This window comes from Mesocricetus auratus, unplaced genomic scaffold (genome assembly GCF_017639785.1).
Source record: "Mesocricetus auratus isolate SY011 unplaced genomic scaffold, BCM_Maur_2.0 Super-Scaffold_100014, whole genome shotgun sequence".
Taxonomy (NCBI): Eukaryota; Metazoa; Chordata; class Mammalia; order Rodentia; family Cricetidae; genus Mesocricetus; species Mesocricetus auratus.
The window spans coordinates 54,696,223-54,710,177 of NW_024429197.1; the positions used below are offsets into that span (position 1 = coordinate 54,696,223).

At 41.7% G+C, this 13,955-nt stretch overlaps 1 protein-coding gene across 6 annotated transcripts in view; it reads right to left on the minus strand.

The window, feature by feature from the left end:
- Ccdc171 (coiled-coil domain containing 171) overlaps positions 1 to 13,955 on the minus strand; it is a 305,368-nt gene that overhangs the window by 278,836 nt on the left and 12,577 nt on the right. For all 6 annotated transcript variants that reach the window (XR_005881376.1, XR_005881377.1, XM_040757219.1 and 3 more), the window contains exons 4-5: positions 12,917 to 13,091; positions 2,054 to 2,244 (exon numbers count right to left, since the gene is read on the minus strand). Coding sequence is in view for 4 of the 6 variants with exons in the window: in XM_040757219.1 (XP_040613153.1) it covers positions 2,054 to 2,244; positions 12,917 to 13,091 (366 nt within the window). In the remaining 2 variants the exon portion in view is untranslated. The remainder of the gene's footprint in view (positions 1 to 2,053; positions 2,245 to 12,916; positions 13,092 to 13,955) is intronic.

Below are 13,955 nucleotides of genomic sequence, written 5' to 3' on the forward strand. Positions count from 1 at the left end.
AGGAATATGGACAGGGAGAAAATAAAAGTAGATCAGCTGACATTGTCTGGGGACACTTGTGACAAAACTTTTACTAAATGTTGTGGTAAAATCATTTTTAAGAGAAAACACAATACAGGGAGCAAGTAAAGTCCTGTGTGAATATGTGTTATTTGGCATGTGGGTACAGCCATGTCTAGGACCAGTGCCTCAGCCCCCATGGGAGTGGTAAAGTCTATCCCAGGTGAGGCTCAGAAGGATGGTGAAGCCTTCCTGGAAGACAGTGTTGATTTGATACCGTGTACAGAAAACGTCCTCTCCAGACGTTTATGATCTGAAGACTGCTCTCCTGCAGAGACTGTGCCAATGAAGATGCGCTAACTCTGGCTAACCCTGCCTCCTTGTTCACCTGAGCACCACAGCCCTGCCTCCGTGTTTATCTGCATGTAGTAACCCCACCTCGTGGTTTAGCTGAGCTTCCAGGATGCTGAGGCTACTCCATCAGAGGGCCTAGAACACCCAATACCAGCTTTTCTGTGTCCCTGTGTCTGTCCTTTCTTCGTCCTCTTACCTCCCCTGAGACCATGTAAGGATGTAGCAATACATAAGAAGAATGTATTCTGCCAGGCAGTGGTGGTGCACGCCTTTAATCCCAGCACTCAAGAGGCAGAGGCAGGCGAATCTCTGTGAGTTCGAGGCCAGACTAGACCGACAGCCTCCAAAACAATACAGAGAAACCCTATCTTAAAAACCAAAAAAAAAAAAAAGAAGAAGAAGAATGTATTCATACTTAACGTAAATATGGAGCATTTTTACATTTTTCTTTTCTTTTTTAAAAAGTCTAAACTAGCTGGGCGGTGGTGGTGGGAGACAAAGGCAGGTGGCTATCTGTGAGTTTGAGGCTATTCTGGTTGAATTCCAGGACAGCAAGGGCTACACAGAGAAACCTTGTCTAAGGGGAGAAGAAAAAATTAAACAATTACTTCAGTATCATGGCACACATACTCAATTCAATATCTACTGTCTGAGTTGCTTGTCAGCTTCAACCCTAGACCCTTGTACTGTAGGAAGTGAAAAAAAAAAAGGACTAAAACTATGGAAATATATGTATACCTCACAACAGCCTTAGTAAAAATTAAATGTTTTGCATTTCATTATTCATCATAGAAGGTGCCCTACATAATAAGGCATTAAAAAACACATAATCTTCTGTATTTACACCATATTCATACTGAAATCTAGAACTCATTTTCTGTTGGCTTGTTTCTGGATACAGGACTTCTCTGTGTAGCCATGGCTATCCTGGAACTCAGTCTGTAGTCCAGGCTGGTCTCAAACTCACAGAGATCTGCCTGCCTCTGCCTCATGAGTACTGGGATTAAAGGTGTGCACCACCACTTGGCTAGAACCCACATTTTTAAATCCACATTTTAATGTTGCTAGAACAAGAGGGATATGTGTCTAACTTTTACAGTATTTTTTTTCTTTTTTGGTTTTTTGAGACAGGGTTTCTCTGTGTAGCTTTGGAGCCTGTCCTGGAACTCGCTCTGTAGACCAGGATGGTCTCAAACTCACAGAGATCTGCCTGCCTCTGCCTCTCCAGTGCTGTGAATAAAGGCATGCACCACCACCACCTGGCTTTAACTTTTACTGTATTAGAAAGTACTTGTTGCTTTCCTTTTGGTTATCATTTTTCCTTTTTGTTTGTTTGATTTGTATTGGTTTATTCTATTTATTTGTGGTGATGTGGATCAAACCCAAGGCCTCAGACAATTCGAGTCGAAGCAAGGACTTACCACTGAGATCAGAGATCTCAAATGCTTTTCAGAAAATAAACAGTAGACATCTTAATACGATGCTAAAACACAACAAAGGAGATGTGTGAAAATGCCTCTAAAAGAGAAGGAGGAGAGAGGGGGAGGGAGGGAGGGAGGGAGGGAGGGAGGGAGGGAGGGAGGGAGGGAGGGAGGGAGGGAGGGAGGGAGGGAAGGAGGGAATCCAAGGTTAGTCTGATGTGATACCCACCTCAGTGGATACTATATAGAGAAGCTTTCACTTAGGTAAAGTATTTTACCTGTAGAATTTTTTGTAGTCTGTTTTTTTCCTGCATAAGTAACTCGTGTTCTCGATTGCAATTTTGAATTATATTGTCTCGTTCCTCCAAATCATGTTCAAATCTCCTGCATTCTTCTTTCCATTTCTCTTGAGAAGTCTGAAATGTTTTCTCGATTTCATTTACCCTTCGTTGAAGTTCTGAATTCTGAGCTATTAAAAATATGATAGAATTAATATATTTATAACTACAAATTAATCCATTAAGAGTCTAAGAACTACTGGGCAGTGGTGGCGCACACCTCTGATCCCAGCACTGGGGAGGCAGAGGTAGGTGGATCTCTGTGAGTTCGAGGCCAGCCTGGTCTACAAGAGCTAGTTTCAGGTCAGCCTCCAAAGTCACAAAGAAACCCTGTCTCTCCATTAAGAGTCTAAGAACTACATTATCTTTAGGACAAAGTATTTAACTTTCTTCTTTCATCAAACTCTAGAAAATCCCACTATCCGTGTAGTACTATACTGATTTTTTCACTCTCTTCCTTCCCTCAGATGGAGGTGATTTTTCTATGAGCCAATATGGCACACTCTTGTGCACATGCCCATATTTAGGTATACCTCTAGCACTAGCTGCACCTAGTGCTAACTTTTTCTCTTTTCAAGAAAACAAACCTGGTTGGACGTAGTGGTGCACACCTTTAATCCTAGCACTCTGGAGACAGAGGCAGCCAGAACTCTTGAGCTGGAAGCCAGCCTGGTCTATAAAGTGAAGTCCAGGGCATCCAGTGAAACGTAAAGAGACCTGTCTCAAAAGAAGACAGATACACATACACAAAAATAAATACATAGATAGATAGATAGATAGATAGATAGATAGATAGATAGATAGATAGATACAAATCTGGGACTACAAATAGCTCATTGGGTCAAATCACTAGCCTCAGAAGCCTGATGACCTGAGTTTGATTCCCAGATTTCACAATGGAAGAAAAGAACAAATTTTGGAAAGGTTATCCTCTGACTTCCCCATGCACTCCATCACACACACACACACACACACACACACACACACACACACACACACACACTTCTATGCAATAATAATGATTTTTCAAAGAAAACTACGTTTTTCTCTTTTTTTGAACACAGCCTTAACAAGGGTTATCTTATATTGTGTATATGTATGTAAGTGTTTGTGTGTATATGAATGTGTGGTATACGGTATAGGGTGTATATTGTTAGGGTCACAGAAAGATGTCAGCTGTCCCGCTCTATCACTCCATCATATTTCTCTAAAACTGGGCTTCTCACTAAACTTCGAGCTAGGCTTGCAGTCAGCAAACCCAAATGGTCCTCCTGTCTCTGTCCCCCACAGCACTGGCACTGACTGTATTTACAGCATGATCCTCAGGACAAAATCTTTGGCGTTACATGTGTATGTGTGTGCTGGGCATGTCAGTGCTGGGTACTTGAACTCCGGCTCTCATGTTTAAGAAATAAGGACTCCTACTGAGCCATCCCTCCAGCCCCATCCTGGTCTTTTAAAAGACCATGTTCCAAGAACTACTTTATTTTTTTCTAACATTTTATTTATGTGTCTTTTGCCAGCATGAACACATGTACGTCACATATGTATGAAGCCCTCAGAGGCTAGAAGAGGGCATCAGATTCCCTCTAGCTGGATTTAGGTGTGACTGGGAACCAAATCCGGGCCCTGTATAAGAGTAAGTACTCTGCACCCCTGAGGCATCACTCCAACCCCTTTGAGCTACTTCTTTGAGCTATTTTTTTAATATTTATTTATTATGTATAGTGTTCTGCCTGCATATATGCCTGCAGACCAGAAGAGGACAACAGGTCTCTTTATAGATGGTTGTGAGCTACCATGTGGTTGTTGGGAATTGAACCTCTGGAAGAACAGCCAGTGCTCTTAATCTCTGAGCCATCTCTCCAGCCCAAGCTACATTTTTTAAGACTCAAGATTACAGTTTTTGATGTTTCATTATTAGAAGCATGTTAATTTTAGCATACCTTAGCAGTAAGAAAATCAGGAAACTCAGGCTGTAATACTACTGCTGCAGCCTCAGAGATTATCCTGTCTTATCCCTGTTCCTCCCACAGAGGCACTACAAGCCTCTGGCCCTACTATCAACCTAGCAATGAGCATCATACTACCCCTGCTGTCTAAGCATCTAAAAAAGTAGGGAATGGCTTCCAGGTCTGGCTTTACCAACTAACTCCTGATCATGTCTCTGATTTTCTGACCACAACTGTAAGGATTCAGTCATTATGCTGGCCTGCCCCTGTCACATGGCAGAATGCACTCAGGCAGTACCCTGGTCAGCCCAGGTGCAAAGGACCCCTTTGAAAGAAAAACCTCCACCCACTTATGCTCTCTTTCCACTCTCTCTCTCTCCTGCTGTTCCTCTGGGGCAGACAGGACTTTTCCTGTCTCCCTCTTCTCGCCTATCCCCTCTCTGTGTGTCTCTGTGTCTCTTTACCTCTTTTTCTCATTCCTTCCCACCCCCCATACCCCGTCCTGAGGGCATGGATATTAGGATTCACCAGACCAGTATAACTGAAGTGCAGTTTATTAGTAAATAACTTACTCGGAAAACAAGTAACCGCCGCGGTGTTCCTGACTCAAGGGGATGGACCCTGCTCCCCACTGATCTCCACAACCCAGGGAGGGGCCTTCCGACCCTGAGCCTTTTCCTTTCAACCAGTCATGTCTGCTCCTGTGACCACGCCCAAAAGGCATGATCAGTGCTCCAGGTGTGGGGGCAGATCTATCACCACAACTCCCCTTTTAGTCTGAAGAAAAAGGTTTCGGTGTGATACAAAACTGTCTACAATGATAGCAAATATCTAGTCTGCTCTAGAAGGAAAGGTAAAAACACACACACTTAAGACCTTCTGCCAGGACACGACAGAGAGCAGCTGGCAAGAGCTATATGCCCAGTCCAGGGTAAAAGTATAACAGAGATTACTACAAAGTTGTCCTAAATTGAAAAGTTTAAGTCTTGTACCTAATATTTCTATCTAAGAAGAGAGGACAATGATAACTGTAACAGTCAACCTCATCAAAGACCTGAGAAGGAGGATAACAATATAAGGGTAGGCAGAAAGTGCAGGCGAGCAGCTTCCAAAAGGTGCAGTGAAGACAGAAACAGCAGGCTACCTGGACAGTCACCCAAAGTCTCACAGCAGCGTAGGGACAGCCAGCTTTGGCTAAGGCCTCAAGTATCTGAATGACCAACACAGAAGCAGGGAAGTTGAAAGACTGTATTGCCCTGACTTGGCAGGGTTCAGCACTCTCTAAGTTTGTCTCCTGCAAGCACAGTAGGACAGCATGTCCAAAGTCAGCGGTCAAGGTAGGGGCAGTTCTTTACCCAAGAGACCAGAAAGAACTCCAGAAGGAGTGTCACTGGTGCCCAACATACTCTTGGGAAAAAACTTCATGCTATCAGGAGCAAATATGTCTCATGTCAACAGAGTACTAATATTAAAACATTTAAATGTCATATTCTGCAGGTCTTTGAAGTGTTTGAAGATCAAATATCTATGTCTGACTAACCTCATAGGTATAAGACACATGAGTAACTATAACCTGTAATTCTCAGAAACATAGTTGTACAATGGCTGAAGCTTCCCAAAATAATTTAGCAAGGACAATGACTTCAAAAAATGTAACTATATGCAAATATATATATATAGATATAAATTTCTTTTTTGTCTTTTTTCTTTTTTATTATTTATTTTTAAATTTAAATTTAGATTAGAAACAAGGTTGCTTCACAAGTCAGTTCCAGGTCCCTCTCCATTTCCCTCCCCTCTTCCTGTGCCCTCCCCTAACCCCCCCAATATCCCCTCATTTCCCCAGGGAGGGTGAGGCCCTCCTTGGGGGTGTCCATAGTCTGTCATTTCATCCAGGGCAGGGCCTAGACCCTCCCCTAAGAGTTCAGGGTGAGAGTGCATCTCACATTGTTGGATGGGAGTCCAAAGTCCATGTGTATACTCGGGATGAATACTGATCTACTACCCAAGGCTCAATAGATTACCTAGACCTCCTCACTGACACCCCCATTCAGGGGCTCTTGGTCAGTCCCATGCTGGATTCCCAGGCAACAGCCTGGGATTCAAGAGTTAATCCTTATCAGGTCAGCTGTTTATGGGGGTTAAACCAGCCCAGTCTTAATCACTTTGGTCATCAGTCCTCCCTCTCTATTACTGGCTTTCTTGAGTTCAGCTCAGTGCTTAGCTGTGGGAGTCTGCCTCTTCTTCCATCAGCCACTGAATGAAGGTTCTGTTTCCCAGACTCTCTGGCCAAGGGATTGTAGGCTGGCACTCCCCAGATCTATGTTTAAAATCCATATATGAGAGAGTACATGCCATGTTTCTCTTTTTGTGACTGCGTTACCTCACTCAGGATGGTTTCTTCTAGTGTCATCCATTTGCCTGCAAATCTCAGGATTCCATTGTTTTTTATAGATATAAATTTCAATAACAGATAGAACTGAAATGTCCTGACTAGAGGTAGAACTATAATGTGTAATATAAAATATCCTGAGTTGTATCAATATACTATATATATATATGTATATATATATATATACATACACAGGTAGGTAGGTAGTTTTATATTTGTGCGCAAAATATCGTAAACAGAAAGAATTCCCTACTAGGTCAACATACAAGAATCTAACAACTTAAGTTGTTTATAGCTAATGGTTGCTAAAACCTATACCACTGCCCTTTCTAATAAAACTCACTAAGCTCAGTCTGCCCGGCATGTTTGTGTCCCAAGTCCATGTCCCTGACCCCAACACCCTCGCCTGCCATGGAGTCCGAAAAGGATCCCCTTGTACTTTATCCTAACACAGTAGGAATGAAAACAGTTTTTGTGGAGACACATATGAAGTATGCATTAACATACATATTAAACAAAAACCCTGATTACATCAGTACCATGAATTTTAAAATTCTATTTCTGTCTGTTTTGCATGGATTACACAAAAGATGCAAAACTCAAAACTAAAATAATATATAGAAGCATTTCCCTGACATCTTTCCATGGTGCAGCAGTCAGTGTTCCAGGCAAGAAGTCTGATGTCTGGCCTGTTCATCAGCCTGCTCTGCTCTTACTTCCTTTACAATCTCTTTGTCCTTCTCAAAGTTTACACTGCTTACTCGGCCTTCAGCAGTGAAATTCAGTGGCGGGTTCTGTCTGGCAATTCACATTCTTTTTTTTTCTTTTTTTTTCTTTTTTTGGAAGGGAGGAAAAGGTTCATTTTGTCTTATGGTTTCAGAACATAGTCCATCACTGAGGGAATCAGGACATAAACTTGCTATCAGGCCTATTTCTGTTCTACACAGCATTACCTCCAACAAGGGAATACACTTTATAACCAACAGATACAGCAAGGACAAAGGAGAGTGTGGCTTACTATCTGGCTTGCAGGTTAACTTATACTCATCTAGCTTTCTTTTTTTGTTTGTTTTTATCCCCTAATATATTTCTTATTTAAATTAGAAACAAGCTTGCTTCACATGTCAATCCCAGCTCCCTCTCCCTCCTCTCCTCCCTTATCCCTCCACCAGTTCCTCCAGCCCCCCCAACCAATCCCTACTTCTCTCCCCAGGGAGGGTGAGGCCCTCCCTGGGAGATCTCCAGAGTCTATCATTTCATCCAGGGCAGGGCCTAGGCCCTCCCCCATGTGTCCAGACTGAGAGAGCATCCTTCCATGTGGAATGGGCTCCCAAAGTTCATTAATACACCATGGTAAATACTGATTTACTACCCAAGGCCCCAGAGATTGCCAAGGTCTCCTCACTGACACCAGATCTATCCTATGCTGGCCTCTCAGCCATCAGTCTGAAGTCCAAGAGCTCCCACTTGTTCAGGTCAGCTGTCTCTGTGGGTTTCACCAGCATGGTCTTGACCCCTTTGCTCATCACTCCTCCCTCTCTGTCACTGGGTTCCTTGACTTCAGTTCAGTGTTTAGCTGTGGGTATCTGCCTCTGCTTCCATCAGTCACTGGATGAAGGTTTGACAGTGGGATTGTAGGCTGGCACTCCCCTGATCCATGCCTAAAATCCATATATGAGTTGAGTACCTACCATGTTTGTCTTTTTATGACTGGGTTACCTCACTCAGGATGATTTCTTCCAGTTTCATCCATTTGCCTGCAAATTTCAAGATTCCATTGTTTTTTTTTTTCTGCTGAGTAGTACTCCATTGTGTAAATGTACCACATTTTCTTTATCCACTCTTCAGTTGTGGGGAATCCAGGATCTGGCTATTACAAATAATGCTGCTATGAACATAGCAGAACAGATGTCCTCGTTATATGAATGTGCATCTTTTGGGTATATGCCTAAGAGTGGAATTGCTGGGTCTGGTGGTAGACTGATTCTCATTTTCCTGAAGAATCTCCATACTGATTTCCAAAGTGGCTGAAAAAGTTGGCACTCCCACCATCAGTGGAGGAGTGTTCCCCTTTCTCTACATCCTCTCCAGCATCTCTGTCATTGGTGATTTTTATTTTAGCCATTCTGACAGGAGTATGATGATATCTCAGAGTTGTTTTGATTTGCATTTCCCTAATGGCTAAATATGTTGAGCACTTTCTCAAGTGCCTCTCAGCCATTTTAGACTCCTCTATTGAGAATTCTCTATTTAGTTCTGTAGCCCAATTTTTTTTTTTTTTTTTGGTTTTTTTCGAGACAGGGTTTCTCTGTGTAGTTTTGGAGGCTGTCCTGGCACTCGCTCTGTAGACCAGGCTGGCCTCGAACTCACAGAGATCCGCCTGCCTCAGCCTCCCGAGTGCTGGGATTAAAGGCGTGCGCCACCAACGCCCGGCCTGTAGCCCAATTTTTAATTCGATCCTTTGGTGTTTTGGAGACTTGCTTCTTGAGTTCTTTGTAAATTTTGGAGATCAGCCCCCCTGTCAGATGTGGGGTTAGTGAATATCTTTTCCCATCCTGTGGGCTGCCTTTTGTCTTGCTGACTATGTCCTTTGCCTTACAGAAGCTTCTCAGTTTCAGGAGGTCCCATTTATTAATTGTCGATCTCAGTGTATGTGCTACTGGTGTTATTTTTAGGAAGCAGTGTCCTGTACCAATTAGTTCAAGGGTACCTCCCACTTTCTCTTCTAAGAGGTTCAGTGTGGCTAGATTTATGTTAAAGTCTTTAATCCATTTGGAAACCAGAAAATGGAAAGATCTCCCATGCTCTTGGATAAGTAGGATCAATGTAGTAAAAAGACGGCAATCTTGCCAAAAGCAATCTACACACTCAATGTAATCCCCATCAAAATTCCAGCACAATACTTCACAAACCTTGAAAGAACACTTCTCAACTTTGTATGGAAAAACAAAAGACCCACGATAGCGAAAACAACCCTGTTCAACACAGCAGCATCCAGAGGAATCACTATCCCTGACTTCAAGCTCTATTATAGAGCTATAATCCTGAAAACAGCTTGGTATTAGCACAAAAATAGACAGGTAGACCAATGGAATCAAATTGAACACCCTGATATTAACCCACACACTTACAAACACCTGATTTTCAACAAAGAAGCTAAAAGTATACAATGGAAAAAAGAAAGCATCTTCAACAACTGTTGCTGGCATAACTGGATCCTGACATGTAGAAGATTGCAGATAGATCCATGTCTATCACCATACACAAAACTTAAGCAATTCACATTCTTTAGTCGGCACTTGTGACCTTCAGTAACCTCACTGACGTCAACCTGCTTTCTCGTCTACCACCATCTCTCTTGTCTATTATTTGGATTGTCCTCAAATGTCCTCATCTCTTCTCTATTTTCCATTCTGTCTTATGCACATTAATGGCTGGAATTTCTTTAATTTTCATCTCAAATAATTCTATTAATGTTTTTTGTTTCTACCATTTTTTTCATTTCTAAGCTCTTTCCATTTTTTGTAACTTCTTATTCTTTCCTTTATGGAATATATCCTCTTTTATGGAATATATTTTCTTTCTACTCTAAGGATATCAACACTGTTGTAAATTTTCACTTCCCCACAGAAATATATTTCTTCCAAGTTGATTTTTATCTGATTATTCTTGTTACCTACTCAATTGAGAGTAAAGAAGCTCCAAGTATATTTTACACATCTAGTTTCTGACCTTGTGGGTGACAGCTAAGAACTGTTGTCTTTACAGAAAGATAATCTGTGTCATTTACTGAGAAACCCACATCATCAGTACCATTAGATTTTACTTCTTAGTTTGGTCAGATCATTCACAGAAAAGACCTCCAAATTCCCACATGATGTACAAGCATGTGGGTACTAGCTTCTGGGAAGCCATCGGGAAAGGAAACTACAGGAAATGGTTCCCAAGCACTTTGCCTTAGATACATGATCTTCCTGGGTTTGCCAGGTCCCCTGTTTGATGATGTACAGAGCTTAAGCACCTCAACTTCTTCTAGGAAATGGAGTGATTGCAAAGCAATATGCTCTTTGAAGACATCTCAGGATCAGACTCCATCTTCAGGCCTCTGCAAGCACCAGATATGCATGCAGTACACAGACATGCATGTAGGCAAACACCACTACACATAAAATATTTAAAGTACTCCACTGGGTGGTGGTGACCCACACTTTTAGTCACAACACTCAGGAGGCAGACACAGGCAGATCTCTGAGTTCAAGGCCAGCCTAGTCTACAGAGAAAGTCCCAGGACAGCCTGGGCTACAAAGAGAAACCCAGTCTCTAAATAAACAAACAAATAAATAAATAAATAATGTTCCAGTCTACCCTCGGCAACTGCTAAATTTTTGCTACATTGGCTTCATCAGACATTCGTCCATCTACCCACGCATCCGTTCATTTACACCCAGCACTCCATCATACTTCTGTATGCATGCATTTCCAACCACAAAGAGAGCATCAGGACATCTCACGACTACAGCTCACCGAATATGTCAACAGGAAAAGTACTAATGTGATCACTAACCAGATACAATCAGTCTTACTATTTTAAGTAAAATTTACATACATTGAGATGCACAACTCTTTACCATTTAGGACTTTACAAATGTAAGAGTTTGAGGTTACACTTCTCTTGGCTTACCTACAGGCCACACCCCTTCTAATCCACTACCAAAACACAAAAAATACCCTTTACCTCGAAACAGTTCCTCATTTTTAATGTTATTTTATGTATATGGTATTTTGCCTGTGTGCATGAATGTACACCACTTGTGTGCTTGTGTCTATAGAAGCTAGAACAGAGTGTTGGATGCCTGGGAACTAGTTGGAGTTAACAAAAAGTTGTGAGCCTGCTTGTGGATGCTGGGAATGAAACCCAGGTCCTGTGGAAGAACAGTCAGTGTTCTTAACCTCTGAGGCATCTCTCCAGCCCCAAACTACCTCATATTTTTGCCTATTGCCTACTCACCTCAGAGACAACCACTATTCAGGTTTTAGTCACTAACAATTAGCTTTTCCTCTTGTAGAACTTTATGTACAAAAAAATCATAAGCGATGTCCTCATGTATATAAAATTTCTTTCACTCAACGTTTTCTAAGAGTCACTCTTTTGACTGCACATATTACCTGCAATGATGGGCATGTGCTACTGTGCCTGGCTAACAACAGGAGTCTTAGTAGTAAACCACCAGCAGAAAATGGGTAACTGCAGGTGGCACATGTTGCTATACTGCCATAATTTAATTATCAATACCAAGGTTATACACCAATATGAATCTCTGACAAAAACAATTAATATTAAAGAAGCTGGACACAGAAGAATACATGCTAAATTATTCAATTCCCATAAAGTAAAAAAATACAAAAGGTCAGAAAAAGAAAATCGGGAAATGGGGCTGGAGAGATGCCTCAGCTGTCAGAGCGTTGGTGGCTGCTCTTACGAAGGACCTGGGTAGATTTCATTGCCAGCACCCAAATCTCACAGCTCCAGTTCCAGGGGCTCTGATGCCCTCTTCTGGCTTCCACAGGCACTGGGCACACATGTGCTACCCAGACATATGCAAGCAAAACCCCAAACACATAAAAATATTTTAATTAGAAAAAAGGAAAATATAAGTCACACTATCAAAAACTAGGATAGTAATTAACAAGATAAAAGAAAGGGCTTTGGGTTATAGGGTAATCTAAGTGAATTTATATACAATAATTATAGCAGGATTTAGGATGTTAAATTTGGTGTCGTTTCCTTTTCTAGGCACATAATCTAATGCAGTGACATATAAACCTACTTAATCAACAAGTCACATGCAATGTTTCTGGAACATACAGTCAGGCTAGAAATTCTGGCTCAAATTATATGTTATAAAGGTGTCTAGAGTATATATAGAACACACACACACACACAGACACCTCCTTTGTTATTTTGAATGTTGCTTGAAGAACAAGTATTCTAAAACCCCGATTAGCAGACTTCTGCACCCTTTTTTTCCATACATGCAACAACATAAAAATATTAAATGAATAAAGACTTCAGCTGGTAGAGTACCTGACCATTACTCACAGAGCTGTGTGTTCAATCACTGAATAAATCAGGAGCAGTGGAACAAGTCTGTAACTTCAGCAATCAGAAATAACCCAGGTTCAAGGTTATCTTCAGCTACACAGCAAGTTTGAGCCATCCTAGGATACTTGACACCCTTCTCCATCCCCCAAAAAAGTCTCAAAGAAATTAATGTAGAACTGAAAACCCTACAGTGGCAGAGTGCTTGCTTGCTATGCACGAAGCCCTGGGTTAAATGTGGAAACAAATGAGTTTAAAACATTTTACAAACACACAAACTAGTCCCGTGAGTGAAACCCTGCGTGAGATCCGTTGTGGATATGCAACAGCCAGCAAGGATGCGAACAAAGCTGCCTTACCGCAGAGCTTTTCCTGAGTCCTCTGTGCCTCGGCCAGCCTCTCTTCAGCCGCCCTTCTTCCCAGACCAGCCTCCTTCCTCACCACAGCCAGGTCGTACTCCAGACGCTGCCGCAGCGCCTCTCCTTTCTCCACCTCAGACCGCAGCCTGGCAATCTGGCTCTCGTAGCTTGACAGCTGCAAACAGATTCCTGAGCTCATGAACTCGAACTAAAACAGGTCTCCAAGATGATGGGATCTGCATACTCAAGTGTCTACATTTCTTAGCAAAACTTCGATTCGCATTTATTGGAATTCACAAACTGGCATCTTCTCCAACACTACGAAGGAAGTCCTTGCCTTACCAGACAGTATCACACCTGCCTTATAGACTCCTTTAGAGGAAAGCCTTTTTAAACAAGCAAAAGAACAAAGCACATCTGAATCACAAAATCATACCTAGAAAAAAAAATGCATGGCACATAATAGACATTTACAAATTCATGCAGTCCTCTACTTCTATCTCCTAGATGTACTCAAGAAGAAAATGGGTTGGGAGGGACTCATCGGGGTCCCTTCCAGAGGACCCCAGCATCATGAGGGGCAGCTCACAACCACCTGGGACTCCGGTCTCAGGAATCCAACTCTATTTTACCCTCTGAGGGTACCCCACACACAATACACAGAGACACTCATTTAGACACACACATAAAAAATGGGAAAAAAGATTTAAAAGAAACAAATGGCACCAAATACAATTTAGTGAATACTGTGTTATTTTTCTTAGTCAAGATATCAGTGCCAGCATAAAATAATAAAAATGAAAATATTACAGATATTTTAACAAAGGTTTACCTAATTGTGACATTCCATCAATTATTATGACAAGAATGGCTCAGAAAGCTAGAATGTGATTATCTAAAATTGTGACATAGTTAATGGTTATATAATTTATCATTTACAAATAATTAATACAGTAAATAGCATTTAATAGTTGTTATGTGGTAAACAAAAGAAAAGAAAGTAAATGTTATAGAGCCCTAAGCTGAAGACAATAGACTC